The sequence below is a fragment of the Equus przewalskii genome, chromosome 5 (genome assembly GCF_037783145.1).
Source record: "Equus przewalskii isolate Varuska chromosome 5, EquPr2, whole genome shotgun sequence".
NCBI lineage: Eukaryota > Metazoa > Chordata > Mammalia > Perissodactyla > Equidae > Equus > Equus przewalskii.
The window spans coordinates 19,665,679-19,693,531 of NC_091835.1; the positions used below are offsets into that span (position 1 = coordinate 19,665,679).

At 38.1% G+C, this 27,853-nt stretch overlaps 1 protein-coding gene across 5 annotated transcripts in view; it reads left to right on the top strand.

The window, feature by feature from the left end:
- GIGYF2 (GRB10 interacting GYF protein 2) overlaps positions 1-27,853 on the top strand; it is a 132,573-nt gene that overhangs the window by 977 nt on the left and 103,743 nt on the right. For 4 of the 5 annotated variants that reach the window (XM_070618636.1, XM_070618637.1, XM_070618638.1 and 1 more), the window contains exons 2-4: positions 2,393-2,462; positions 4,136-4,201; positions 24,669-24,752. In XM_070618636.1, coding sequence (XP_070474737.1) covers positions 24,712-24,752 — 41 coding nt within the window. In that variant the 5' untranslated portion in view covers positions 2,393-2,462; positions 4,136-4,201; positions 24,669-24,711. Of the gene's footprint in view, positions 1-53; positions 93-2,392; positions 2,463-4,135; positions 4,202-24,668; positions 24,753-27,853 lie in introns of all 5 variants that reach the window. The other variant, XM_070618635.1, reaches the window with a different exon arrangement.

A 27,853-nucleotide genomic window follows, 5' to 3' on the forward strand; every position in this document is an offset into this window, starting at 1 on the left:
ACCACTTTTTTCTTTCTTTCTTTCTCTTTTTTAATACTTCCTTTCCCTGAAAGTCAAAGCACTTAAGCACGCCTACTCTCTCTGTAAGAAAGGTAAGTATTGCAACTTAACTGGCAAGAAATTGAGGAAGGGGCCAGGACCTGTGCACGGCTTCTTAGCCAGTGTTATAGGCAGTTTTGATTCCCAGTGTTGTGTGCAGGGCAGATAATCTTTACTTACGTAGTCTTTCTCTTTTAGAATTTAATGACTTGCGACATTAGAAATTTTTTTTGTGTCATCCTTTCTGTATCTTCACCTTCGTTTTTCTAATATGTGCAGCTCTGGCCTTACGGAGTTTGTCCATTTTGATAAGAGCACAAATGCGTTCTCTCATTCATTGTTGTTTTTGTGTGTTTTACTAGTTAGTGTAGCAGCTTTGAGAGTGCTCCACCTGGAATTCGTGTGTTCTTTTCTGTTACATCAGATGTTGACATCAGTAGAGGACACTAGAAAAAAAGATTTAGAAGTGGCATGTTTCTGGAAAAATGCCACGCAATCCTTTCTTCGACATTTAACACCAAGGAATACACTGGTCATGGTGGTGATTCACTAGAAAAGAAAGAGTATCACACCTTTTCTGTAGTTGACAAGCATTTTAGAATTTTGACACTGAGGAGAGAGAAGGGACCATGTGCTTTCGTTCACTTATTCATTCATTCATGCATTCATTTATTTGACAGATATTGAGACCCTACTACACTGTTGTGTGCTTGGAGCAAAACAGACCAAGAATTTCCTGTCTCCTTGGAGCTCATTTCTAGACAGATAAATAAAATCTTAGGTAAAATATATAGTGTAGTGGTAAGTGATGTGGAAAAAACTGAGACAGGGAAATAGGATAATAGGAAGTTGGGGGAGGGTTAATTTTCAGGCCCAGGAAGGTCTCATGGAAAATCGAACATTTGAGGAAAGGCCTGACACAGGTGAAAGCTGTTCCTGTGCTCTATGGAGGAGGCATGTTCCAGGCTCCAGAAGTGAGGGCTAAGATGCTGAGGCACAGACTGAAGTGGGAGCAGATCTGGTGTGGCTGGGAAAAGTGTGGAGGTTAGCCTAGCTGGAGAGCCACAAGTCAGAGGGAGGCTAGTAGGAATTGTGTACCTAGCTCGTTGGTACTAGGAGATGAGAGGGGTTAGCCAGTGTCCTGGAATCTTTTCCCACATTTCTTGAGACTCTTAGAAAGGGAAATCATATTCTGGAAATTTGGGCCAGTATGGCCAACCCACTTCCCTCCCCATGACACCCCCAGCCTGATTTGGAAAAATTCAGGAGCTCATATAAATATGATGCTCATATTTCAAGAAGTTGTCATGAAATATCCTTCTCAAAAGTAAGTTTTTAAATGAGATTGATGATAAACTGCCTAAAAGGATTTTTCAAAAAGAATTGCTTTTGTAAGAAGGGGATCTTTGGAATACTTCAGAATATTTGAAAATGTAGGGAAATGAATTTCCTTTGAAGTTTAGACATAGATCATTAAGGAATAGAACCTGAAAGGAAGGTGGAATCAGTGTATTAACTCACGTTGTACTTAATATCGTTAGTGCAGAATTCCTCTTAATTATCTCTCTGCTGTCCAGCCTAATTTTAAATTGCTCAGGGACTATTCCACTCATTTGTTGGTATATCTTTTATAGCATTTTGCATGTGTAGAGCTTTCTGTGCTGCATTTTTTATTCCTACACTTTTACCTTTCAGACTAGTTTTCCAATTAATTTGCTACTTAATAGGCTGTTTTCTTTGGAAAGAAAATTTCTCTGATTTCTTTCCAGCTTACCTCCATATTCTTATTACTGAGCTTTCATACATATCCTCTTTCATTTTAATTCAGTTGAGGAATTTAATATTTTGATTTTGAAATGCTTTTGCTGGTGAGTTGCATGTGTGAGAAATAAATTGTCATAGGTTTGCCTGAAAATCATGAGAAGATAGGAAATAGAACTTGAGGGTGTGAGTGGAGCTCCTTGGCTAAATGGTGACATAGTGATGAGGTAGTGTTTTTAACGAATAGCCTTGTTCTCTCTTGTTCCTTTGTTGAATTTTCAAAATGACATTTCCAAATTATAATGTCTTTGATGTCATATCAGCTCATTTGTTCTCATGACTCTGCATTTTAATACTCCATATGTCTATTGTCTTTTTGTTGACCTTCACACTGGAAGATGACACTATTGATAGTGATTGCAATCTGGGAGAACCTTTCGGGGTGAAAAGATGATTACTGTCCCTCTTATGCTTGCCCTTTTAAAAGATCTCTGATTTGTGCCATTTTCAAAGACTGACTTCATTTGCAGTTCTCCATTAGCCCTTGCTGACTAAATTTTCAGTACTTTCTGTTTTATTCTATTTCTTATAGATTATAGTGGGACCAGTCTCATTAGGTTGAATCTACAGCCTTTGTTGGTGTTAATCCAGGTATCTTAGAGGCAAGTTAAATGTCCATTTTCCTTCAACAGTTTGAATTGCCTTAATAGTATTTGTTTGTCTTTGTAAAATTCTGAACACAAGCTATTATTTCCTCCTTGCCCTCCGCTAGAATTTTGTGGTGATAAAGTCCTGAGATTTCCATTCATTTTTAATGCCCTGAAGAATTGTGTATCTTTAAAGATAGAAGTAGATTTTTACTCCACAGGCAACTTCCTTATCGTTAGAATCCTAATATTTCTTGACATTATCATTTTTTCATTTTTTTATGCTCTCAAATGACTGAGAAATATACTAGATTAATTATACAGGAATGCAAAATGATACCTTTGTTGAATTGTTCATAATTTTGTGTGAGGTTGAGGGAGAAGAGGGGAAAAGTTTGAGAAACAAGAGTATTCTCTTAAGTGGCCAAAATTAATTTTTTAAACATGTTTTCTAAGTATTACATACTTCCCTACTTCAAATGATAAGGAACACAATTTTATATTTTCTTGTTAACTACAGAGTTTCATTGAACTTGGACTTAAGTACTTATAATAGGAGGTACCCTAGAGATTGTTCTCTTGAGTTAGACGCAGAGAAGAGTTTGTTATCTAGTTCTCCCCTCTTTTTTTCTGCCTGCGCTTATAAAAAGTAGAGTGTAGTGGGGAGAGTTGGATGATCTTTTGGACGTTATAACATGGCTCTTTTTTTGCAAAATTAAATCAAAGGTGGAAGTGACTTTCTTGAGTTGCTTTCTTGCTATTAGTAAAATTGTCAACTTTAATTTTTTTTTTTTTTTTTGAGGAGGATTAGCCCTGAGCTAACTGCTGCCAGTCCTCCTTTTTTCACGGAGGAAGACTGGCCCTGAGCTAACATCCGTGCCCATCTTCCTCTACTTTATATATGGGCCGCCTACCACAGCATGGCTTGCCAAGCGGTGCCGTGTCCGCACCTGGGATCCGAACTGGTGAACCCCAGGCTGCCGAGAAGCGGAACATGTGCACTTAACCGCTGTGCCACCAGGCTGGCTCCTCAACTTTAATTTTTAATTATCGTTTTTTGACTCTTTAGTGGCAGCATTCAAAGCATCATTTGATTTTAGCTAAGAAACCACTTGAGACTATTGTGTTCGGTCCACACCCTGTCTGTTGAAATATCATTTTGTGGATTTTTAAGCTACTGTCTCAACAGAGCATTAAAAGAAGTTTGTTATTTTGCAATTGAAAGCTCACCTGGAGCTTTGCTCCTTGGACATTTTGGCAGTGGTCATTCTTCTTGGGGCTCACTGATTATTTCCATAGGATACATATTGTATTGCTCTGTTGCCAGCTGTTGTTTTTCTCAGATAGTTTAAAAAAGTTAATGCCAAATCTCTATGTGCGTTTGAATGAAAACCCCAAATAATCACTTTCCTGAAACCCTATAGTGGTGCTCATTTGTTAGCTTCATCAGAATCACTTAGAACTTTTGTTAAAAATGTGTAATTTTCAGTTCCCCTCAATAGCTGCTGAGAGAGACCCTCTAGATGTTAGGACAGGGAATCTAGTCTACAAGCATACCAAGTGATTCTAATATTTCAACCAGGTTTGGAATCCATTTCCTGTAAAACATATTCATGATAAAAAATTATGTTTTTAAAGTTTCCTAAGAGAATGCTGGGTATTTACTTTAATACTTTTATTATTTGCAGTGTTAAAAGGACCTGAACATCGTCTACTCAAACCTCCTGCTGTGAACCGGCAGTACTTTTGAACAGGTGAGTGTTGAAGGGAAGCGCAAAGCTGAGGGCTTATGCAAACATGATTTTTGCTTTTAAGGTTTTGGTTATTTTTGTCCTATTATTTCTCCTGAGGTTATAGGCAGTGAATAGAACAATTTCTGTGATACTGCTCAGATACCTTATGTATGATAAGAATAATCCTACCCTTTCTGTGCTGATCCTTGTGTAAATTTGGGTCGTAAACTGTCGTAATGATTTTTGATGGCATGAAACAGGAATGCTTTAGGTGCAGGGGTAAGGAGGTATCTTAAAGAGCCCAAGAGAAGTTGGCTTCATGAAGGACATGAATCAGAAACTGGGAAGCATTCAGGAGCCAAGGTAGTCCAGAGGCATTTTTCTCCCTACTGGCTGGTCGGTGTCCTCGTGTCTCTTTTTGTCCTGATTTAGTTGTCTTTCCACAGTCTGGCTTTTTCTGCTTTAACAAACACATGGAAGAATATTGCCACTGCAATTTTCCTGAAGCCATACATGAACTCAAGCTGTAGTGCTACTAGGCCAGTTGGTTCCTACCTCAGTGTCCACATTTCAAATTCCTGGGAGGGAAAATTTGATTGGTTGAACTTGATCTAGTTCTCCATCATTGGTCCAATTAGTATGACCATGGGGTTGAAGTCTAGAAGTGCAAACAAAGTTAGCTGAAAGGTTCCACTCCTAAGGATGGGGGCAAGTCTCAGAGAAGGTGGAGTGTTGGCTATTCTAGGCAGAATCCCACAGAAGCTTCTAGATGTTTTTCCTTTTCCTAGAAAAGCTTTGTGTATATAGCTCGGCAGTTTCAGTTTATGTGTCCTGAAGAGTTAAAATATGTGCATATCTTTTGGTGAATGAGGCCAGGAGATCTCACCTATCATACTTGTTGGAACTTCCTAGTGCAGTGTTTTAGCAAAAGTTCTTGATTTGGGGAGTTCAGGGGAGTATCTGGGATAAAGGTTTAGCAAATGAACATACGCAAATGAGAGGCTTAGTTTGTGGAAAAATTCATTGCTTATTTTTCATTGATTGCTTTTATAAATTTTAATTTCTGGGTACTTTTTACAGTATTAAGCAACCCTTGAATATTAGGAAGCTATAGAGAATTTGAAATGTGTGACTTCTGTATGTGAACGTATACTCACATTATTTGAGTGGTAGCAGGGGCTTTCAAAAGGATCAGTGAGACAGTGTTCTAGAATTATTAGGTAATATTGAAGCAAACTTTAGTTTTTTCCACGGAGCATTTTAAAGTCCTGTTTACAGTCCCGTGTCAGAACAGGGATGCATATGTTGGGAGAAGTGCATTGTTAGGTGATTCTGTCGTACGAATGTCATGAAGTGTGCTTCTACAAACCATGGCAGAGCCCACTTCACACCTTGGCTCTTTAGTACTGATCTTACAGGACCACGGTCGTATGTGCAGTCCGTTCTTGACCGCAGCATCGTTACATGGCGCATGACTGTATTTATTTTTTTTGTTGCTTGTAGTTACTTGATGACATCTAATTGCTTAAGTAATTTTTTATTACTTAAGTCTTATGTTAGTATATTAGTATCTTGAGATTTTGGGTGCAAAGCCTAGGGATTACTAAGAAAAGTGATCTATTATAGAGTGATGTAGCGAATGACAGGCCACAGGTGTGACTTCCTATGATACTTTTTTTTCAGCCAAACTTTCTTTAGCACTTTGCAGTTGAATTCATTTTTAAATTAGAAGAGTCCTTTTCCATATCATATGTTTTCTTTAATCTGGATGTTGAGGTAAGGCTTATTCAGGGCTTTGTGAGGTTTAAAAAGATTTCCACATAATCAATGTAAAACTTCCACAGCCTCTGGGGATCCCTCTCTGGGAAACATTGGCTTGTGGTGAGATTATCAAATGACATGATAATGTTTATGGCATTGTAATTTTTCCTGGAATAGTTTACTGGTTGCTAATTTTGTTCTCCTTTTACATAAGGGGGGAAAAAAGGGGAGACATTTACATATTGTTCAGAAGCAGTGGGAAGAATGATAGTAACAGTAATAGCTTTTTTTCTTATAGTGCTATTGTGGTCAATGTGTTGTTTGGGAACAAAGCTCCTTTTATTCAAGTTCTTGTGGGCCTGGAGGAAGTCTTGGGAGCTCTGGTCTCTTCAGTAGTGGTCCTTTGGTTGCTAAGACTGACAAGGAATTGGCAGAGGTACTGTCTTGATACTTTCTAATGGGTAAATCGTGGCTCACGCTGTGAACAGATGGCCACATCCCCGGGCTCTCCTAGTTAGCCCCTTGGGAATCGAGGTGTTGTTGCCCAAATCATGGCCAGTTGAGTAACTGGATGTGAAGCCATCCTGCAAGATCAGTGGGCCAGAGAGCCTTAATTCATATTCTGTACTCTTTTTTAGTGTACTACTTCCACCAATGTTAATGAAGTTTCTGATAGAGTGTATATGTACTCTTCACTAACCAGAGGGCTTACTGTATTGCCCAATTGAGTGATGCAAAGGGTTAAGGGTGGAGGGTAGTGGAATGGAGTGGGAGACTGGGAAAAGGAGAAAAAGTGACTCCACAAAATGAATTCCTATGAAAATTGCAAGGAAATGGGAAAAAAAGGTAGCCAGGCAGTGTTGAGCAGTATATCAGTATGTAGTGAAAAGCTTGTGGTGTTTTAAGCGGAGAAATGTGGGTTTAATTTTCTGTCACTTATTATCTGTAACTTAAATGAGTTGACCTCTTGGAGCCTTGTTTTCCTTACCTGTAAAGTGTATCCCATGGTGGTTGTGGGAATTAAAAATCTAAGATGCCCAGTATAATGCCTGGCACATAGTAAATAGGCCCTCAATGAGTCGTAGCTTTTATGATGATGATTATTTTGTAAATAGTTAAATTTTGATTGTAAAATTTCATCTTTATAATTTGAATAGAGATGTCAGTGGGTTCTGTTCCTGAGTCTTTTGTCTTTTTGTTTTCATTCCAACTTACATCTGAATACTGCTTTGTGCCAAGTATTGCGCTAGCTCTAGTGCTGAGCAAAACGCACTAGGTCCTGTCTTCATGGGGCTTACAGCCAGTGGCAGAGGCAATCAAAACATCACATAAGGAAATTTCAAAATGTGAAGTCTCTGTGTCCTTGGAAAAGATAGGATTTTAAAAGGCAACATAACGTTTTTTTTTTTAAAGATTTTAGTTTTCCTTTTTCTCCCCAATACCCCCTAGTACATAGTTGCGTGTTTTTAGTTGTGGGTCCTTCTAGTTACGGCATGTGGGATGCTGCCTCAGCATGGCCTTATGAGTGGTGCTATGTCCGCGCCCGGGATCCGAACTGGTAAAACCCTGGGCTGCTGAAGCGAAGCGTGTGCACTTAACCACTCAGCCATGGGGCTGGCCCCCTAAAACACTAGATACTTTTTGAGCGTCCCATTTTGTATCTTGGTGTTCTTGTCAGTGATAGTTTGTGCCCCTTGATATGCTTTCCAGGGTATGTATGTATGTTCTGAGTTAATTTATGTATTTCTTTTATTTGTCGTTTTTCCCTCTGAGATATATGTTCTCAACTTTTTGATCTTAGGGCTCCTTTACCCTCTTTAAAGTTAGAGAACCTCAAAAAGCTTTTATTTTTAGTTATAGCTATCTATATTGAGAAATTTAAAATGATTTATTAATTTACTTAAGAATAATCTCATTAACATGTTAACATAAACATTTTTAATGAAAAATACTCATTTTTCTAAAACATTTGGTGACAGGAGTGGCATTGTTTTACCTTTTTGCAAATTGCTTTTATGTCTTGCTTTGTAGAAGGCAGCTGGATTCTCATATCTGCTTCTGCGTTCAATCCATTGCTGTTTATTACTTTGGTTGAAGTACGTGAAGGAAACTCATCCTCACAAAGATATTATGTAGTTGGAAAAGGAAAGAATGTTTTAAGAGCTTTTCAGATCATTGCAGATATTCTTCAATATTACAGTAAAATTCGACAAATAGTTTTTAAAGGTTAGTTGCAATGTGAAATCTGAATTATATCAATGCATTTTCTGTACTCATTAAAATCCATTGGTCTGTCTTGAACTTTGAATGGATATTTTATGTTATATAGTATCAAAAAATCCCATTTATTAATATCAACACCATCAGAAAAGCCTTTAAGTACTGGGAAAGTCGAAGTACTGGAAAGTTCACCAAGCTCATGATGGTGAATAGAAGTTTTCCAAAATTCTAATTTTTGCTCGAAAGCTCAAATACTGTAATTGGCAACAAGTACTGTCAATTGTTTTCCTTGAAATGACTGTCACTTTGTTCATTTTTGAAAAAAATCTGTGAAATACCCGGGTCTGGATAACCATATTTATGTGTCAGCTGTTCTTTCAAGTCAAAGTGATGGTCCATGAAAAGAAACAGCTAGTTGAGCTTGCAACTCAAAACAGTGAAATAAGTGCCTTTCTTTGAGACTTTGGTATGCACCAGAAGTGCTTTATGCACACTTACCATTTCATCATGTAGAACATTAAAAACGTGTGTATGCAGGGATCAAGATTAATAAAATTAATAGTTTTAACTGCTTTGTCAAGGGCATTCTTAAGTAAAACTGACTTTTTTCCCCTCTTGTGAGGCTATGGCATGTGGCAGTGAAGAATAGAATGACTGCTAGTACAGTTTGGTGCCATTAACTTGAATGATGCTAAGGTGCCAGCAGTTTCACCCATCACTACTTTGCTGGATCAGTGCAGTGCCAACACAGTGAAAAATGCAAATAATATCTTAGTATTATTATAAAAATAGTTTTGATATCCTGGATACCTTGAAAGAGTTTCAGAAGATAGTACTTTGAGAATTGCTACTCTGGGAAGTGAAGTGGTTTTTCAGTGTTACATTTATATATATGTTAACATTGATTTTTTTTTTTTAAATAAAGTAATTTGAAGTAGAAACTGGCATAAACATATCATTGAGGGTTTTTAGATTTCAGAGAGGGCTTTTAGTACTGAGTAGATAGCGATTTGTTCCTAAGTTGCGATTAGTTATAGTCTTCTGTAATAGTCCTATAAAAAGTCTTCTGCACCAGTACTGTCCAATAAAACTTTCTGCTGTGATGGAAATGTTCTATAAATCTTCTCTGTCAAATACTGGGAAGATTTTTTTTTTGAGGAAGACTGGCCCTGAGCTAACATCTGTGCCCATCTTCCTCTAGTTTATATGTGGGATGCCTGCTACAGCATGGCTTGATAAGCGGTGCTAGGTCTGTACCTGGGATTTGAACTGGTGAACCCCAGGCCACCAAACTGGTGTGTGCGAACTTAACTGGTGTGTCACTGGGCTGGCCCTGTACTGTCAAATACTGTAGCCACTACCTGCATATGGCTGTGGAGCACTTGAAATGTGGTTAGAGTGACTGAGGAACTGCATTTTTTTAAATGTAAGAAAAACTTCACTTTTTATCACGACTCAAATTCTCTTATTTTTATAGTAGGCTTTATTGTTAAGAAGAGTTTTAGATTTGCAGAGAAATTGAGAAGATAGTATGTACAGAAAGCTCCCATGTATACTATACCAGTTTCGCTTATTATTAACATCTTATATTGCTGTGGTATATTTGTTAAAACTAATGAGCCAATATTGGTACATTGTTATTAACTAAAGTCCATAGTGCATTCACGTTTCCTTAGTTTTACCTAGCTTTTCTTTGCTGGTGCAGGATCCCATCCGGGATCCCACATTGCATTTAGTCAGGTATCCATAGGCTCCTCTTGGCTGTGACAGTTTCTCAGACTTCCCTGTTTTTAACAATCTTGACAGTTTTGAGGACTACACTTAAGTATTTTGTAGAATGCCTTCCTATTGGAATTTGGTGTTTTTCTCATGATTTAGTTTGGGGTTATGGGTTTTGGAGAGGAAGACCACAGAGGTAAAGTGCTGTTTTCATTACATCATATCAAGAGCACGTACTGTAACATGATTCATCACTGTTAATGTTGACCTGCATACTTGGTTGACTGATACCTTGTCATGTTTGTTCACTGTAAAGTGCTGTCCCTCTGCCCCCTTGAGGAACTGAATTTTAAATTTTAGTTAATTTTAACTGATTTAACTTGAGATAGCCACATGTGGCTAATGGGTACTTTATAAGACAGCACAGTTCTAGCCCATGCTCCTCAGTTTTAAATTTTATCCAAAACTATTTTTAACATCTATTTTAACAGATTTAAAGAAAGGTGATTTAACATAAAAGAAATATAAAACGCTAGTTTTGGGATTCATTGCTTTTTAGTAAGCTTAGTCTTTTTAAAAATAAACTTTTTTGAGTTATAATTTATATACCATAAAATGCCTTCATTTTAAGTGCACTCATATGAAGTGTACATTTTGATGAGTTTTGACAAATGTATATACTTGTAACCATTAGCACTATTAAGATGTGTAACATTTTCCTCAGTCCCAGAAGTTTCCTCCTGCTTTTTGTTCCAGTCATTTCCCCTCCCCCCCAACTGATTTCTCTTCTGTGACTATAGATTAATTTTGCCTCTTCTGGAATTTTATATAAATGGAATCATTTAGTATGTATTCTTTTTGGGTTTGGCTTCTTTTGCTTAGCATAATGTCTGTGACTCATTCATCTTGCTACATGTATCAGTAATTCATTTTTTTATTGCTGAGAATATTCCAAGGTATGAATATTATGGTGTTTGTCCACTAAAGTTTTTAATTGTGCTTTTTTTCTAACTAATTTATTTATGGTTTATTTTAACCTTTTTAAATTGAGGTATAAAATATAGTAAATATGTGCACATATCTGAAGTGTATAGTTGGAAAAATTTTTTACATATGTATATACTTCTGTAATTACCACCTAGATCAAGATGGTGAACATTTCCAGCACCCCAAAAGGTTCCCTTTTCTCTCTCCCATTCAGTCCCTACTTGCCATGGTGAGCAATTTTCTGACTCTGTCACCATTAATTATTTTACCTATTGTACATCATGTAAAAGGAATCATACAGTATATATTCTTTGGTGGCTGGCTGCTTTTGCTGAACGTGACGTCTCTGAGATTCACACAGTATTGGTTCTTTTCCTTTTTATTGCTGAGCAGTATTTCATTGTATGAATGTACTGCAATTTTTTTAAAGTTTATTTTGAAATAATTTCAAACTTACAGAAAAGTTGCAAAAAATTACTAAGAATTTTTGTATTGCCATTGACCCGTTTGGTCACTGGTTTTTAACATTTTCTCACATTTGCTTTATCATTCATTTTCTGTCTGTTTTTTGTTTTTCCATACATGCATGTATGTATGTATATAATTTTTATATAATCAGTAAAAATTTCAGAATCTTGAAAGTTAAAATTGATAATATTATCTAATTCATGGTTCTATTCAGATTATTCTAATTGTCTCTTCAGTGTCTCTTATAGCATATTTTTTGTTGGTTCAGGATGGAATTAAGAATCGTACTTGCACTTAGTTTTTCTCTCCCTCTAGTCTCCCATAATCTGGGATGGTTCCTCAGCCTTTGTCTTTTATGATATTCATATTTTTGAAGAGTACAGTCGATTGATTTTATGTGTGTCAATTTGGGTTTATCTGATTTTTTTTCAGGATTAGTTTCAGTTTATGCATTATTGTCAGGAATATAAGTAATGCTATGTCTTTCTCAGTGCATCACATCAGGAGGCATGTGGTGTCAGTTTGTCTTGTTATTAATATTGTTTTCTAACTTGGGAACAGCCAGATGCAACACCGTGCATTGGGCAAGGTATTGTGGGAAGGGGTGTGGAGCTTCAGGGCTCTCTCTGATGTGACACCCTTTCCACATCTTTTTGTGTTCACCAGCCTGGAAGCTGCGTTATAGTTTGTTTACTCATTCACCTCTTTTTTTTTTTGCTGAGGAATATTCACCCTGAGCTAACATCTGTTGCCAATTCTCCTCCTTTTGCTTGAGGAAGATTTGCCCTGAGCTAACATCCATGCTAGTCTTCCTCTGTTTTGCATATGGGTTGCCACTACAGCATGGCTGACGAGTGGTGTAGGTCCACACCCAGGATCTGAACCTGCAAACCTGGGCCGCCAAAGCAGAGTGCACTGAACCTAACCACTACACCACCGGGCCAGCCCCTATTCGTTCACCTCTTGATGGTCGTTTGCATTGATGAACATGACAACCAAATGTCAGTTTTTGGTAATGTGAATAAAGCTACTATGAATATCATATACTTGTCTTTTGGTAGAGGTTTCCCTTGAGTGTGTGTTTAGCAGTAGATTATGGGATGATGAGGTAGTCGTATATTTAGATTTGATAGATACTGCCAAACTGTTTTCTGAAGTGGTTGAACTAATTTACATTAATGGAGTTATTAATCTTGTGTTATCTTAATCCAGATCTGGCTAAAGTAAAAGTAGTAGCTGGCTGGTGGGCCAGAACTATTTATTTGGTATATGTGATGAATGCTAGGGAAATAGCTCTCTTTTCTGCTTTTGAGAGAATGGAGGTAAGGAAGTGTAAGGGCAGATTCAGATTCCTTGATGTTCATTCTCTGTTAGTCTTGTTGGCTGCCTGTGCATAGGGCTGGCTGAGCTCCATCCTAGATTTGCCATAGTCTTTTTCTGGGTAAGTTTTACATACCCAGGAAATGGAGATTTGTAGTAGCAGATAATTTTTATAAGAAAGATTCAGAGGGTTTTCCAAGGAGTATATCTTTTGAATTGTTAGTGGAATAGTAGTAGCTAATCAATTTGAGACTTCTCTTCGGAGGCAGTGTCAGGAAATACTCTCAGAGTTGAACTGTCACCCACTGTGCAGGATTCTGATTCAGCTTTTCCTTGCTGTGTTCGTCCAGACGGGACTTACTATATACACCTGCAGCTCCTTTGTGTTGATAGTGAGTGTGTGTGCCCAGAAGTCGTCTGGCTCCTCAATACTGTGCCAGGTTGTGAGAAAATGGTAGACTTAAGATCTGAGAGGCCATGGTTTCCCTTTTCTTTTTTTTTTTTTAAAGATTTTATTTTTTTCCTTTTTCTCCCCAAAGCCCCCTGGTACATAGTTGTATATTCTTCGTTGTGGGTCCTTCTAGTTGTGGCATGTGGGATGCTGCCTCAGCGTGGTTTGATGAGCAGTGCCATGTCCGCGCCCAGGATTCGAACCAACGAAACACTGGACCGCCTGCAGCGGAGCGCGAACTTAACCACTCGACCACGGGGCCAGCCCCAAGGTTTCCCTTTTCTGTGTTGCGAACCCAACAATAAGAAGGAGCTAGGGGGCCAGCCCTGTGGCCGAGTGCTTAAGTTCGCGCGATCCGTTTCAGTGGCCCAGGGTTTCGCTAGTTTGGGTCCTGGGCGTGGACATGGCACTGCTCATGAAGCCGTGCTGAGGCAGTGTCCCACATAGCACAACCAGAGACACTCACAACTAGAATACATAACTGTGTACCGGGGGTGCTTTGGGGAGAAGAAGAAGAGAAAGAAGGCAAAAAAAGATTGGCAACAGATGTTAGCACAGGTGCCAATCTTTAAAAAAAATTTAAAAAAAATCTAGATTGATTTCTTCTCTCTTCTTCCTTGAGCATGTACTCACATACACAGTGATAGATGAGGTCCCAAAGAGGACTGAGGAAGCCAGGAAAACTGGAAAAATATATAGAGAAAAAGAAAAATAATTATACTGGTAATCGGAGATAAAATAATTGCTAGTGAGGGCTAAATTAGCTCAGAGTTTTTAAGAAGTTGACAGAAAGGCCAGATTATATCACATTCATTGTCAAATACAGGATGCAGTTTATTGAAGAAGCCTAACTTCCTTGTATTAATTGCAGAAGGAATATATTACTCGAATTCACTTATAAGGCATATGAATAATGGATAAAGTCTGAAATAGTGGTTATGTAGAAATATTCTCTCAGCTGTTTTAAAGTCAACTCTCTGTAAGATTTGAGGATAGACCTTTGTCACAGGTCCTTATCCTTAGAATTGGAGTAGCCAGAGGAGGAAAAGGGCAGAGGAGAGAGGTGAGAGCCTTCTCATCTGCACCGTCACAGTTGCTTTCAGCACGAGAAAGATCAACTAATAGGGCAGTCTCAGAACTAACAGAATATTTTGCGGATATTTTCTCAGAAGCACCTTATGCCAGTATGTTCACTTTATGTCCTTTTCTGACTCCTTCCTCAAAGGTTTGAGTGCTTCTATATTTCAGAGATGCTAAGACTAGGCTAGTTTTCCGAGAATAATTCCACTTTGCCATGTGTTATCATCATCTGTCTCCATGTGGTTATTCATCCTTTTTGGAGCCTCATCTTCATATCACTCTTAGTTTCTTCTCCCCTTGACCTGGTCTCTGATGGTTTCATTCCTTTGCAAGACCTTTCTACTGATGTGTCTGAAATGTCATTTTTGTGTTAAACCTCTCCACGTGTTAAACTGTTGATGTTTTCCAGTGTTGTTGAGGTAATTGAAGCCTGTCTTGCCCTGATAGTTTTACCTTCCCTTTAGCTCTCCAGTGTTCCCAATACGTTTTCCTGCACAGTGGTAGGTGCATTAGCAGGTGGAATCAGGATCTTCATCCTTTTCCATTCACGTGCTGGTTTTTATCGTCTCTGTGTAATTATTAACACCCCTTTCACACAAACGTTTTCTGGTTTAGATGATAGATGATGTATAGTCACCCTCGCCATTATTCCTCCATCTTTATGCAGAATCTCTTTTCCTCTGAAGTTCACACTGTCTGACAATAGAACTTTCTGTTCCCCTCATTATCAGGTCAGATCTTGTGGTCTCATCCTTTGATTCATTGTCTTCTCTCCCCTCTGCCATTATCCTGAGGTGACTTCAGAGTCCGTGTGATGACCCATCCAATCATCCCAGGCTCTGGTTCCTTGACTTGCCTCCACCTCTAATTCTTCTAGTACTTTCATTTTTATTCCTACTACACCTATGTTTTGATGTTACTAACATCTCAAATTTGTAAACTCTCTTCTGTTTTTACTTTCTTCCCCATTGTGCCTAAATCACACTTTTGCCAGCACCCTCCACTTTACCCTCTTATTCTTCCGTTCACTGAGCTGACAAAACCCTAACCCTGGTTCGGTCCTGTTGTCAGCCCTCTCTGCCCTGTACCCAGGCTGCTGTGTTGGAGAAAGGAGCCCACAATCATGCAGATAGGTGCCATCTCCATCTTGACTGGGCCTTCAGAACTACTGCAGTTAGCTGCAATGTGGTATCCTGGATTAGATCCTGGAACAGAGCAAGGACATTGTGTGAAAAACTGGTGTAATCTGAATAAACTCTGGAGTTTAGTTAATGGTGATGTACCAATGTTGGTTTCTTGGTTTTGACAAATGTACTGTGGTAATGTAAGTTGTTTACTTTAGGGGAAACTGAGGGAACTGTCTGTAATATCTTTGTAACTTTCTGTGAATCTGTAATTATTCCTAAATAAAGTTTATTTTAAAAAACAACAACATGAGGCCAGCCCAGTGATGTAGTGGTTAAGTTCGCAAGCTCTGCTTCAGAGGCCCAGGGTTTGTGGGCCTCAAGCAAAAAAGAGGAGGATTGGCAACAGATGTTAGCTCAGGGCCAGTTTTCCTCACTAAAAAAAAAAAAAAACAAAAACCCGAAACACACCACCATTGTAGGTCACAGCAGCTAGCCATTTCTTCTTTCTTCTCAAACCTTTCTCTGTTATCTTCTCTGTGATATGCCTGCTTATCTGAGGAAACTGAGGCCATCAAATGTGAATTCTCTTATCCCCGCAAAAGAAAACAACTCACAAAAATAACCTTGGAGGCATTCTAAGTCATTTGGATCTACTTTCCTCTTGCCACAAGTGGATAGGAGTAAAGGGTCTTTTTCCTTTTGTTCTCTGAAACCCCTCTGTCCTGCCTTCTCAGAGACTTTCACTTCCATCATATTTGAATTAAATTGTTTCTTCACATTTTGATTCTACTAGTACTTTTCCATTAGGATATTTTCATCTAAAATAAAAATGGAAATTTTCTTTCCACTCTATTTCATTTTTCTTCACCTTTTCACAGCTGAGATTTTAGAAAGCGTTGACTGCATTTGTAATCATACCTTTCTCACCTCCCACCCACTCCTCATCCCACTGAAATCTGGCTTTGTCCCCCACCACACTTCTGTAATTGACTCTACAGGTCACCAATGACTTCATTGTGGAAGCCAGTGAAGACTTTCCTGACTTTTTCTTTTTTGACCTCAATATTTGAAACTTTTGAATTTTTCCACTTAACAAAAATCATGCCAATACTATCTTTGTTGTATAAACAAATTAGAAACTTACTAGGAGAAGAATTACCTGTAATTCCACCATTCAGGAGTAAATATTAACATATTTACTTGGGGCATATCTATATATACCCACTAAGAATGTATTTTAAAATGTGTTGAGTGTAATTATATTCTCTGTATTTTAAACCTGCTTTTAACACTTAATATATTATATTGTTGACATCTTTTCATGTCAGTGCATATAGTTATTATAACATCCCTCTTCTCTACTAGTATTTTAGATTTGGTTTTCATGGTATCTGCTGGATTTCTATCATGCCTCCTTTCTGTTTAGCTCTTGCTAATTCATTCTCCTCCTGATAGCCTGAATGATCTTTCTGCAGTGCAGATTTCATTTCAGATACTTTCTTGCCCAAATCTTTTCATAGCTTTCCATTGCCCTTTGGGTATAAAATACAAAGACTTCTGTGATATGGCCACTGCTTTACCAGTCTTCACTGTAGTTTTTAAAAATGGATAATCTCCCCAAACAACCTAGCTTTGTCCTTCCAGATTCCCTCCACCTTCCTCTCTCTCCCCTTATTCTTATAGACTTTGTCTCATTCTTAGTAGTTTCAGTTTTTAGAGTCCACATTGTATGGGTTGACCTTGGGCAAACTGTGAAACTTCCCTGTGCCTCATTTCCTCATTTACAAAGTGCAGCTGAAGTATCTGTCTCAAATTAAGAGCCTCCATGTGAAGCACTTTGAACTCTTCATAAGCACGTAGTAAGCTCACAGTAAATGCTAGCAGGTATTATGAGTTAACAGATCTTAAGTGTTACTTCCTCTCTTTTTAGGGTCACCTCCCCAGGATTCCCCCCAGAGTTTACTTTGAATAGTTCGGTATAGTCCTTATCACATTGTAATTATTAGTGCCTTTTTTAATCAATTACTTTTTTATTAAATTGACACTTTGAGGTCAGGGATTGTCACTGTATTCCTTGTCCCTATTGTATTCAGGTAATCTGGTTAAGAATTATCAGAAAGTGTTACCAGAATCCATCAGATTTTTTTTTATTGGATCACAGAAAATATTTTATGGAATTTTTAGAAAATATTTTATAGAAAACCTAACCTTGTAGTCATTTATTTCTGTCTATGAAGTAAGTGTGTTACTCTGTAGAAACACTTGGGTTTAGTTTTAAAAGTTGAGAGGCTGGCAGAGCTCAGGACTGGGATCCTGTGTCCCTTTGGGCAGCCACTAGTAATAACGGCTTTCAACTTTTTGCAATTTTGAGTTTAAAAAATAAGTCAGATGGGAGTGGACTCCCGCCCCCCAATAAATGCCCCTTGTTGAAAATTTGGAAAAGAGCAAAATATAAAAGAAAGAAAGAGGTCCCGTATCCTTTTGATTTGTGATCTTGCAAATAAGAATTCCATCTTTAGCAGCATTTAAATTTGATAAAATTTCACTACAACAAGTCAGTTGGGCTGTTCATTTGTATTTGTTCTATTAGTACTGTCAACGGAATTTTACTGTTTAAAATTGGTTTAAAGATCCATGTGAGAAGATGTTCAAAAGTGCAAGAGGATGACACAATGAAAAATAAAAAATAGCTCTTGCCCACTTTCTACCCCCGGGCACCCTCCCTGGAAGCGTATCATAGGTTTCTTGTGTATTCCACAAATGTTCTATGCTTTTAAGAACATATAAACATATGTGTTTTTCAAAAAAATTTCTCTGTATGTAATCTAAAATATTTTCAAGTTAAAAAATGATCTATTATGTTAGTCTTCTGTTTAGGAATTTCCTAATTGTAAAATAGATAAGTCAGTTCTGGTTTAACTGTCTTCAGATGTCTTGCATATAGTAAGGGTTGCATCTGACTTTTAACGTTGATTATGCACCCCCCACGGTTCAGCCCCTGCAGTCCCACCCCTGTAGCTTGTTCTTGTAGGTGGCAGTGGACATGAACTGCTGGCACTTCTTGGGCTCTGTTAGGCTGTTCCCTTGCTTCTGGGACTTCATTCCATGCTACGTCTATTGCTTCCTCTGTGAGCCCTCCCTGGCCCTCATCTGCAGCCTCATGCTGTACTGTTGAAGATTGTTTCCCTCTTGTGAGCTCTAGAGTTTCTTGAGTGCAGTGCCTTTATATCCCCAGGGCTTAGCAGGGACTGACACTTAGTAGGCTTTTGATAGATGTTTTTTGACTTGAATACTGATACGATTTTACAATCCTTTCTTGTTTTAGCTTCTATGAAATTTTCTTCTTTAAGTTATACCAGCCCTTTCAAAGGAATGGTAGCCATTGGACTTTGCTTTCAGACTCAGGGAAAATGAATGGCACCTGTTATTTTTGGAAACTGATTTGTTCACATGTGGTTTAGAACTCTTGTTGCTTGAGCAGACTTTTGGGATGCGAAATTGGTCTTGATCAATAGTTTTTTTTTCTTTTTTAAACCTTTAGCATATTCTTGTAATCTGAGTCTGAACTTCACTTAACATGTATTTGAATGCTTGCTGTGTGTAACCACTGTCATCATTCTGAATGAGTTTACAAAAGTTCAGTATGGACCTCTTGTCTTTTTTTTTTTTTTAAGGTTTTGTTTTTCCTTTTTCTCCCAAAGCCCCCTGGTACATAGTTGTGTATTTTTAGTTGGGGGTCTTTCTAGTTGTGGCATGTGGAACGCCGCCTCAGCATGGCTTGATGAGCAGTGCCATGTCCACACCCAGGGTTCGAACTGGCAAAACCCTGGGCTGCCAAAGCAGAGCGCATGAACTTAACCACTCGGCCACGGGGCCAGCCACCCCTTGTCTTTTAAAAGCTTAAAATCTAGGTGGTTGTCAGGATCTATTTAGGTGAAAAGTTAAAAATAGCAATGTGAAACTTCTTAAATGTACAATGTGTATTCTACTGAAATTACTGATGAACTTCACATTAAATCAAGAGAGCATGTTTATTATACATTGTTTTAGATCAACAACTGTGTCTTTGGAAATCTGTGCAATGGGAGTAGAAACATGAACATAGAAGGTTGTTTATTGCAGGATTGTTTATAGTGGCAAAAAACTGAAAGTCATCCATTTCTATGGAACATTGTACAGCTTTTAAAAACACCGAGTTTATTCTTCATATATTTAGTAGATGTTTGTCCATGCAAATACAATAAGAAAGAAAGGCATAAAATATATGATTCTAGTTTTGTAAAAGCAAATAACTAATGCCCCCTCCCCATCACTTATGTGTGAATATATGTTTGTCAGAATGGGAAGAGAGGCATGCAGGCATACACACTAGGCTAGTAACGTTTGTGCCTTGGGGGTTGGGAATGGATGGGAGGGGAGAGTGATTGCTTGCTTACTGGAGGTAGTATGAGTTCTCTTTTAGAAAGAGTGAATGTGGAGAAAGCTAGAGTCAGTGCATTTGAGTTCAGGTGAAAGGTTGGGGTTAGAGATACGTAACCACGTGGTCTTTCTCTTTCTTCATGTATCCTCCTGCACAATGTTTGCTGAGGCTTTGTTCTTGTAGCTTGAGCTTGTCCCTTCTTGATTTCTGTTTTGGGGGTAGTTTCATTCAGTTTTTGGTTGCAACTCTGTAGATTCATTTCCAAATCTCTGTCTTCCCATTCTGACTCTACACTGGAGTTCAAAAGACCATATTACCGTCTTTTGGGTGTCTTCTCAGGCACCTGGAATTCATATTGTCCAAAACCATAAGTGTCCTTCCTCCCAAATTTGTTTCTTTTTCTATTTTCTCCTTCCTTTCAAGCTTTATAAACAGATTCAAAAAGCACCCCACCCCCAGTATTGAATCCTATAGATTCCATCCTAGTACTGCATCCTCTGTTTAGATTTTCCTTTCCAGAGGGAGCAGCATTTTTTTTCTACTTAGGGAAATATTTTATCAAGTAGGTATTTTAATAGGATCCTTGGTTTGTTACAGGCCATTCTAAGGGAGGGAGGGCAGGCCTTCTCAGGAAAAGGAATGGCATGAGCAGAACCACAGAAGGAGAATGCAGTGAAGAGTAGAAAGTTCTCATTTGGCTTGGAGTTTGGAGGTGAAACAGTAGGAGATTGAGTTGAGGAGCTACGGGTTGTCAGATTGATAGGAACCGAAAATGCTAGGAGTTTTGATCATACAAAGTATTGACTATTTTAAAGAGGGGTAGGCATGACCAGAGTGATACTTTATGAAGATTGATCTTGTTGGATGTGAGTGGTTAGAGGCTGAGTCAGGGAAGCAAATTAGAAATTTTATTGTGATAATGCAGACATGAGTTAACAAAAGTTTGACTATAGTGAAAGGAGAATGCAGGAGGAATCTTGAAAGAGGAATTGACCAAATATGAGACAAAATTAGTAGATACGAGAGAGAGAGAAGAGGATGGAGTTTCAGATGACTCTGGGCTTTTGAGCCTGGCTGACCATGAACTGTGAAAACAGTAGTACCTGGATCAGTTGTTGATGAGATAGATATCCACGAGGCGTGCCACATAGTTCATGAGAGAAAAAAATCAAATCTGTAATTCACAGCAGGGGTGAAAGTCTTTCCTTGGGAGGGGGGAGCAATTTAGAAATTTGTGGGAGAATTTTTCTTTGTTATTGTTGTGACACCCCCACTCCCTGCATGCTTCCCTATGATTTAGCAGACATAGTTCTACCCTAAGTGTTAGTAGAGAACACCATTGTAGATTTAAAAAAAAGGTTCAAGACAATATCTAGACAGAGTTTAGATATTTTCCTCAGCATAGGAAAGTTAGAAAAGAAGAGAAACTTTTGGGGAATGGTGACTAAGTAGGAAGGAAATGAAGATAGGTAAAAGATAGCATAGTGCTGTTCATGGAGGAAAAAGGAGGGCATAGTTTGAAGAAACGGCAATCTAGAGAGGCAGAAGAGCATGGTGGGAGCACGGCCTCCAGAGTCTGGTTCAAATCCTGACGTGCTGTAAGAATTCAGAGCTGTTTTCTAATGATCACAAGTCTCCTGGGAGTTTGAGTTGAAAACGTTTAGCTCTGTGGTGGTTAAATGGTGGCGAAACTTCGCTCATTTCAATACCTCACTGCGTCCTTAGGACAATTGAGAAATAAGGCCCAGTTTCCATTCCAACTAATTTATAATTCAGAGGCATGATGTAAGACAATCCCTCCAGTACATATAAATACATTAGAACTGAGCTCATTTAAATTGGTTTGGAAGGAGCAATTTGGGGTGGGGAATTCAGAATTGGAGATTGCAGTATTTTAAGTGTTTAAATTAGATTTGTTCAACGATCATAACTCTTAGATTTCCTGCTTTAATTTGTAAAGGAGAACGAGCAGAGCACCATTTTGCGCAGTGTAGGTCTCTTTAGTTGGTAATTACATCTCTTGGATTATTATTCTTAGGTTCTTAAGAGTTCTCCAGAAATCTTTGCATTAGGAAGTAATCTTATGGAAAACATGTTGTAAATGGTAGTTAGGTTCCCAGCTCAAGGCATTAAAAAAACTTAGGAGCTTTTGATGTTTGTACAGTATGGTAGTTTGGCACGACCTAAAGGTAGGTAGGTGGAGTGATAAAGAGGACTGGAACAGGATCACCTTGCTGTTGTTCTTTACATGCTGCCCAAGTCCAGGGCTTTTCTTGTAATTCAGGACTGCTGCCTGCAGTTGGGCAGGTATGCACTACACAACTCTAGGGGCTCCACTTGCATCCTTTGTGGTAATGGTGTCCCTGGAGTTTTGTGCTTCCACGACCTGTGTGGTCATATGTGATGGCCCTGTAGTAGTAATTGAAAGTGGAAACAAAATTAAATCTCTGAGTGATTTTAGTATTTTCACAAATATCAAATAAGTCAGTTTTTAATTGAAATTCGTGTGTTATAAATTCAGTCTGGTTCAGAGCTTGACTTGCTTTGTAAATTCAGAGCCGTTTTCCCAGGGTCTAAGTCCCATAAGAGTATAAAATGTTTGGTTAGATGGAGTTTGAAATGGTAAAAACGCTCCTTCAAGATGTTTGTATTTCAACAAAATCTTACTGTTGATGTAGTCTCTACAGGTCTGTTTATTAGTCAGGTAGGTCCACATACTTTTTAAAAGTACACTGAATTGATTTATACTAAATGAGGCCACAGGGCTAATTTGTAAGCAGTATACCTGTCTTAATTTACAGTGGATGTCTTACCTGGGGTCTGATCATCACTACCTTGACGAGTCATTTCAGTTGGGATGTACCATAATTTAATTGAATCCAGCATGCCTCCATTGTGAGATTCCTCAGTTTATGTATTACTAAGAAAGAAATCATAGGGCGGGCGAAGTAAATTCTGTCACAGAGTTCTTTTAAACTGATTTAGCAGTTAAGTCTGGTAGACTTTTATTGTGTGGTATGGGTTCTCATCAATTTAAAATTCAGTGATTTGGTGCTTGTGAAGATCTTCAGAGCAATCTAATCTGTTTAATTTTTCCCTCTTTAAATACTTCAGGGCTGCTGCATGTGGCCACGTGGCTTGTGCCATGTCAAGTCTCAGTAGCAAACCATAACAGGCTTCGTCTGGGTGTGTTTTTTTTCTTTCTCAGGTTCTGTGAAGCACTTGCAATCCTTTCTCCAATGAGGAGTTGGTGCACTAATATCCCCTGGCCGTATTTTCTTTCCTTTCTATTACACAATAACATTTCATCTCAATTTAGGATCATATTATAATCTTTTGAAGACTTTTAAGCAGCAGGTAGAAATGGGTACTAGCGACAACACAGTTGAAAGGATGACTGAGCAGCTATGACCAAGTTTTACCCTTGTGCAGACAGTGACAACTGTGACACAACTCCCATCAGACCAGTAGCATTTGTAACTTGGTATTTTTGATTAAAATGCTTTCTAATTTCAGAGAGGTTAAAATGTGAAAGAACGTGTGTCTGATTTTTTTTTGCATCATCAGTTGCTTAAGAGATAGGGAGGGGGGCACTAAGTTGATCTCAGCTTGAGTCTGGTGTGCATGCTGCAGGGAATCAGGGTTAAGTTGAACATAGGAATCTCCCTGGAGCCCACATGGTTGATAGAGGGCTAGAAATATCTTCCAGGAGCGGGGCAGATAAATGATTATGGCTGTTAGCACACTTTCATTTTGCCTTTTCTGCATTTTAAACCAATTTCTGGTTTATTATTCTTAGACCTTTTAAATAAAATTAACAGGGTGATGTGATGTATCTTGGAGAGATTTGCAGTATCTTTACACTGCTTACAATATTCTTCATTTTCTAAGCTCTGATATCTTTTTTGGCTTTATTGAGACATTATTGACATATAACATTGTATAAGTTTAGGTGTGCAGTGTGTTGATTTGATACATTTCTATATTGCAGTATAATTACCACCATAGCCTTACCTAACACCTCCATCCCGTCACATAATTACCATTTGTTTTTTGTGGCAAGAACATTTAAGATTTACTCTTCAGCAACTTTCAAGTGTATAATACAGTATTGCTAGCTATAATCTCCGTGCTGTACGTTAGCTCCCTAGATTTTGCTGATCTTATAACTGGAAGAGTTTATACCCTTTGACGAATATCTCCTCCTTTCTCCTACTTTCTAACCACTGGTAACCATCACTTGACTCTCTGTTTCTCTGAATTTGGCTTTTTTAGATTCCACATGTAGGTAATGTCATACAGTATTTGTTTTTCCCTGTCTGACTTATCTCACTTTAAGGTCTGATATCTTGAAATTGCTTTTGAAGGGTCACTTATGAAACTCATTAGCTTATTATTTTAATTTGATGGTCCAAGATAATTTTTTAAAGAATCACTAGAACATAAAGTGCTAAGCAGAAAGTAGGGAAAATTGTAATGGAAGCTGTCAGATAGGTAAGGTGGAGATGTGTTATTTTAAGAATCTTTGATGTACGTCTTGGTGATGGGAGGCCATTTCAAGGGAGTAATTTAAATTAAAATATAAAGCTAGTACCCTTCATTCACTCCCCATTGCTCTAAGGCTAAAGAAGAAAATCCTTAATTTGGTTCCTAGCTCCCTGCATGGTCAGCTCCCACCAGTCTCACCAGCTTCTTCTCGTACTATGCCTCCTTTCCCCCAATAAACATCAAAAGATGATGAATTAGAATGTGAGGGTGGCTTTATTCATTTCACTTTGCCTGCTGTATTGTCATAAACAGGGAGTCAGAACTCTCATTCTGTTGACTCTGGTTGAGAGGAACATAAGCAAAACATACTCTTGAGCTATTCTTTCTGGGCTAGAATTCTGCATTTAATCCTCACTAACTGTATGGAGATATTTTTCTCTTTAACAGATTTCTCCACAAATAAAAATCTATTGTAAAAATACGGAAAAGAATGGCAGCGGAAACGCAGACGCTGAACTTTGGGCCTGAATGGTGAGTTTTCAGAATTTCATCCTGTTTGATACCGGATGACTAGTATGGGAGTAAGACATTTGTACAGGTGTTGGGTGGTTTATAAATGTGCATGTTTTTCAGACTTTGCTTTGTGTGCCTGTTTGAAAACAATGTAACTAGTCTAGGAGTAAATTATATTTGGTTGATCACTGCATTCTGTACTCTATTTAAAAAATTTTCTTGGTCTGATTTTGTAATGATAATGGAATTAAAACTCCCCACAGTCCCAACACCCTAGCAAATGATTTACTTTTATGGTTGCACCCTTGTATAGGTGCATATACAATTTTATATATGTAACATTTTTATGTGTGTATGTTTTCTGCTACAGTGTTGCTTTGTGAATGCTGTTCATAGACTTACTTGAAAAATAGTTTTTATTGAATTATTGTTTGAATTTTAGTTTATCGATGGGCTAGGCAGGTGGTCTAGAATTATACTGGCTATTAACAGTGGCCCATCTGGGATTGGTGTAGCATAATAACAATTAATTGACCTTTGAGTCTCTTACAGATGTGTTTGGACCCCGAATATGGAATTCTCATGGAATTTTGAGATCCATCAAATTGTAGTGTGACTTCCCCCAACCCTCCTTCCTTTTTCCCCAAAGTTGGTGATTGAAGATCCTCTCATCAGTGGCATGAATAATGATAGTTGTTTTTTCCATTCAAACCTTGAACTGGAGGCAGTATATAAAGTAGATAAATTGGAATCGTGTCTTAAGCATTCTTGATTGTTTCAGATGGTGGTGGTTTGATAAGTGATGCAGACTCCCTGTAGTAACTTCTTATTTGAGAGCTCTTATTAACTTACCTTATGATATTTATTTATTTTATATGTGACTCCTAAATTTTCTTGGCCCTTATAGCTAGCATTTGGAGACTGAGGAGGAATCACTATTTGAAGTTCTGAGAACTGATGAACTCATCTTTTGAGAGTTTGTTTCGGAAATGTTGGCTTAAGTAATGCTGCACCTGTTTTAGTTATTATTTTATATTTTAAAAACAATATTCTAATTACCAAATCAATATGTTTCTAGAAAAATTAGAAATTACAAGTAAGTCAGAAAAAGATAGAATTACCATAATTTCGGCACTCATGATAACCACTGTAAATACATTGGTGTGTGTTTCCAGGTGGTTTTATGTATGCTTGTTTGTGTATATACATTTATTTTCACAAAAATGAGATCATACTGTACATTCAATTTCAATTTTGTAACCTGCTTTTAAAACATAACCACATCAAAACCAGCTTTTTTATCAATAAATATTTTATTTTAAATGGTTGCATTGTATGATGTATCATCATTTATTTAACTGGTCTTTTAGATGTAGCTTATATAGGATGTTCTCAGTTTTTCATTACTATAAAAATATTTTTTGTGAACATTCTTGTAGTTAAATCTTTTTTATTTATTTATTTATTTATTTGTTTATTCTTGAGGAAGATTAGCCCTGAGCTAACTGCTGCCAGTCCTCCTCTTTTTGCTGGAGAAGATTGGCCCTGAGTTAACATCCATGCCCATCTTCCTCTGCTTTATATGTGGGACACCTACCACAGCACGGCTTTTGCCAAGCGGTGCCATGTCCGCACCCGGGATCCGAACTGGCGAACCCCGGGCCGCCGAGAAGTGAAATGTGCACACTTCACCGCTGCGCCACCAGGCCGGCCCCAGCTTATAGTTAAATCTTTATTCACATCTTACTAACTTCCTTTATCAGGTGGATTTAGATTCATATGGCTCACTTTCTAAACCATTTTGTGTGCAGCTCTCTGCCTTTATCTAGACTTTGTAACTGCTTCTCTTTTGTATTTACTCACCCTCTTGTCTCTTTCTTTGTAAAAACATGATTAAAATCATCAGCTAATTTAAGGAAGTTTTTTTTTTTCAATATCCCTGTAGTAAGAAGTAACAAAAAGGCAACACTAGGAATTTAGCCAAAACAAAAGAAAAAAAACTCCTGATGCCTTATACCGTGGGTTGACAAACTATGGCCTGTGGGACTGTAAATAAAGTTTCTGTAAGTAAACTTTTACTGTAACACAGCCACCCATTCGTTTCCATATTACCTGGCTGCTTTCACACTACGGTAGCAAGATTGAGTTAGTTACAACAGAGTCCATCCGGTGCGAAAAGCTTAAACATTTATTCTCTGGCCCTTTACAGAAAAAAGTTTGCTGGCCTCTACCCTAAACCCTGGGTTCCAAAGTCATTTCAGTGTGTCATTGACCCAGTCTATCCATAACGTCTTATACATCCTTTTCATTGGTACTCTGAAGTTTTGTTTGATGGTGTTTTGTTTGATGAGCCCAGAATTTTACACAAAATTTGAATTGAGGTGACTTTGGCAGAGGACAGTTACCAGGACCGTGCTTAAGCAGTAGCTTTACTTAATTGTTACCCTGCAGGCATTGGAGTTTAGGAGCCTTCCCTTAGTCATCTGAAATGCTGATAAACTGGGGAGGTGTAAGCAGGCACATTGCCTTTTTTGTACCAGCTATCAGTATTCCTTCTGGCAAAGGGAGTATGTGAGACCCGTAAGTAACTCAGCCCTGAGCTGGAAAGCTGCAGTATGAATAGAGACTGCTGCTGTGTTTTGCTGCATGTAACACTACAGTCATTGTGAAACTTGGAATAAGCAGCTCTGTCCACAACACTTGAGAATCAAAGCTTAGAGTGATTACATTGAGTCAGTGTGTCACTGAACCATACAGAAACGTTAGTGATACTGTGTTCTGTTTACTAAGACTGTTGTTTTTATGATGACGCAATGATCAATGAACGATGGGCAAAATGAAGAGATTTCTTTATACCTGGGATAGCAGATGGGAGTGCATTAAAAATTATAGTAGAGTCAGACCAGGAATGACTTTAAGCGTGGACTTTTTAAGGTATATCTGTGGAATCATTAGGTCTTAGCCTATCTCTATATTTAGAATAAAGAAATATATTACATAATTGCCAAAGCAGTTTAAAAGGATGTGATAGATTTAATAGAGAAGTAAAACAATTATAGATATGAAACAATAATCTTTACTCAGATGTCATCACCTTAGACCTTTCTCGACCATCTATA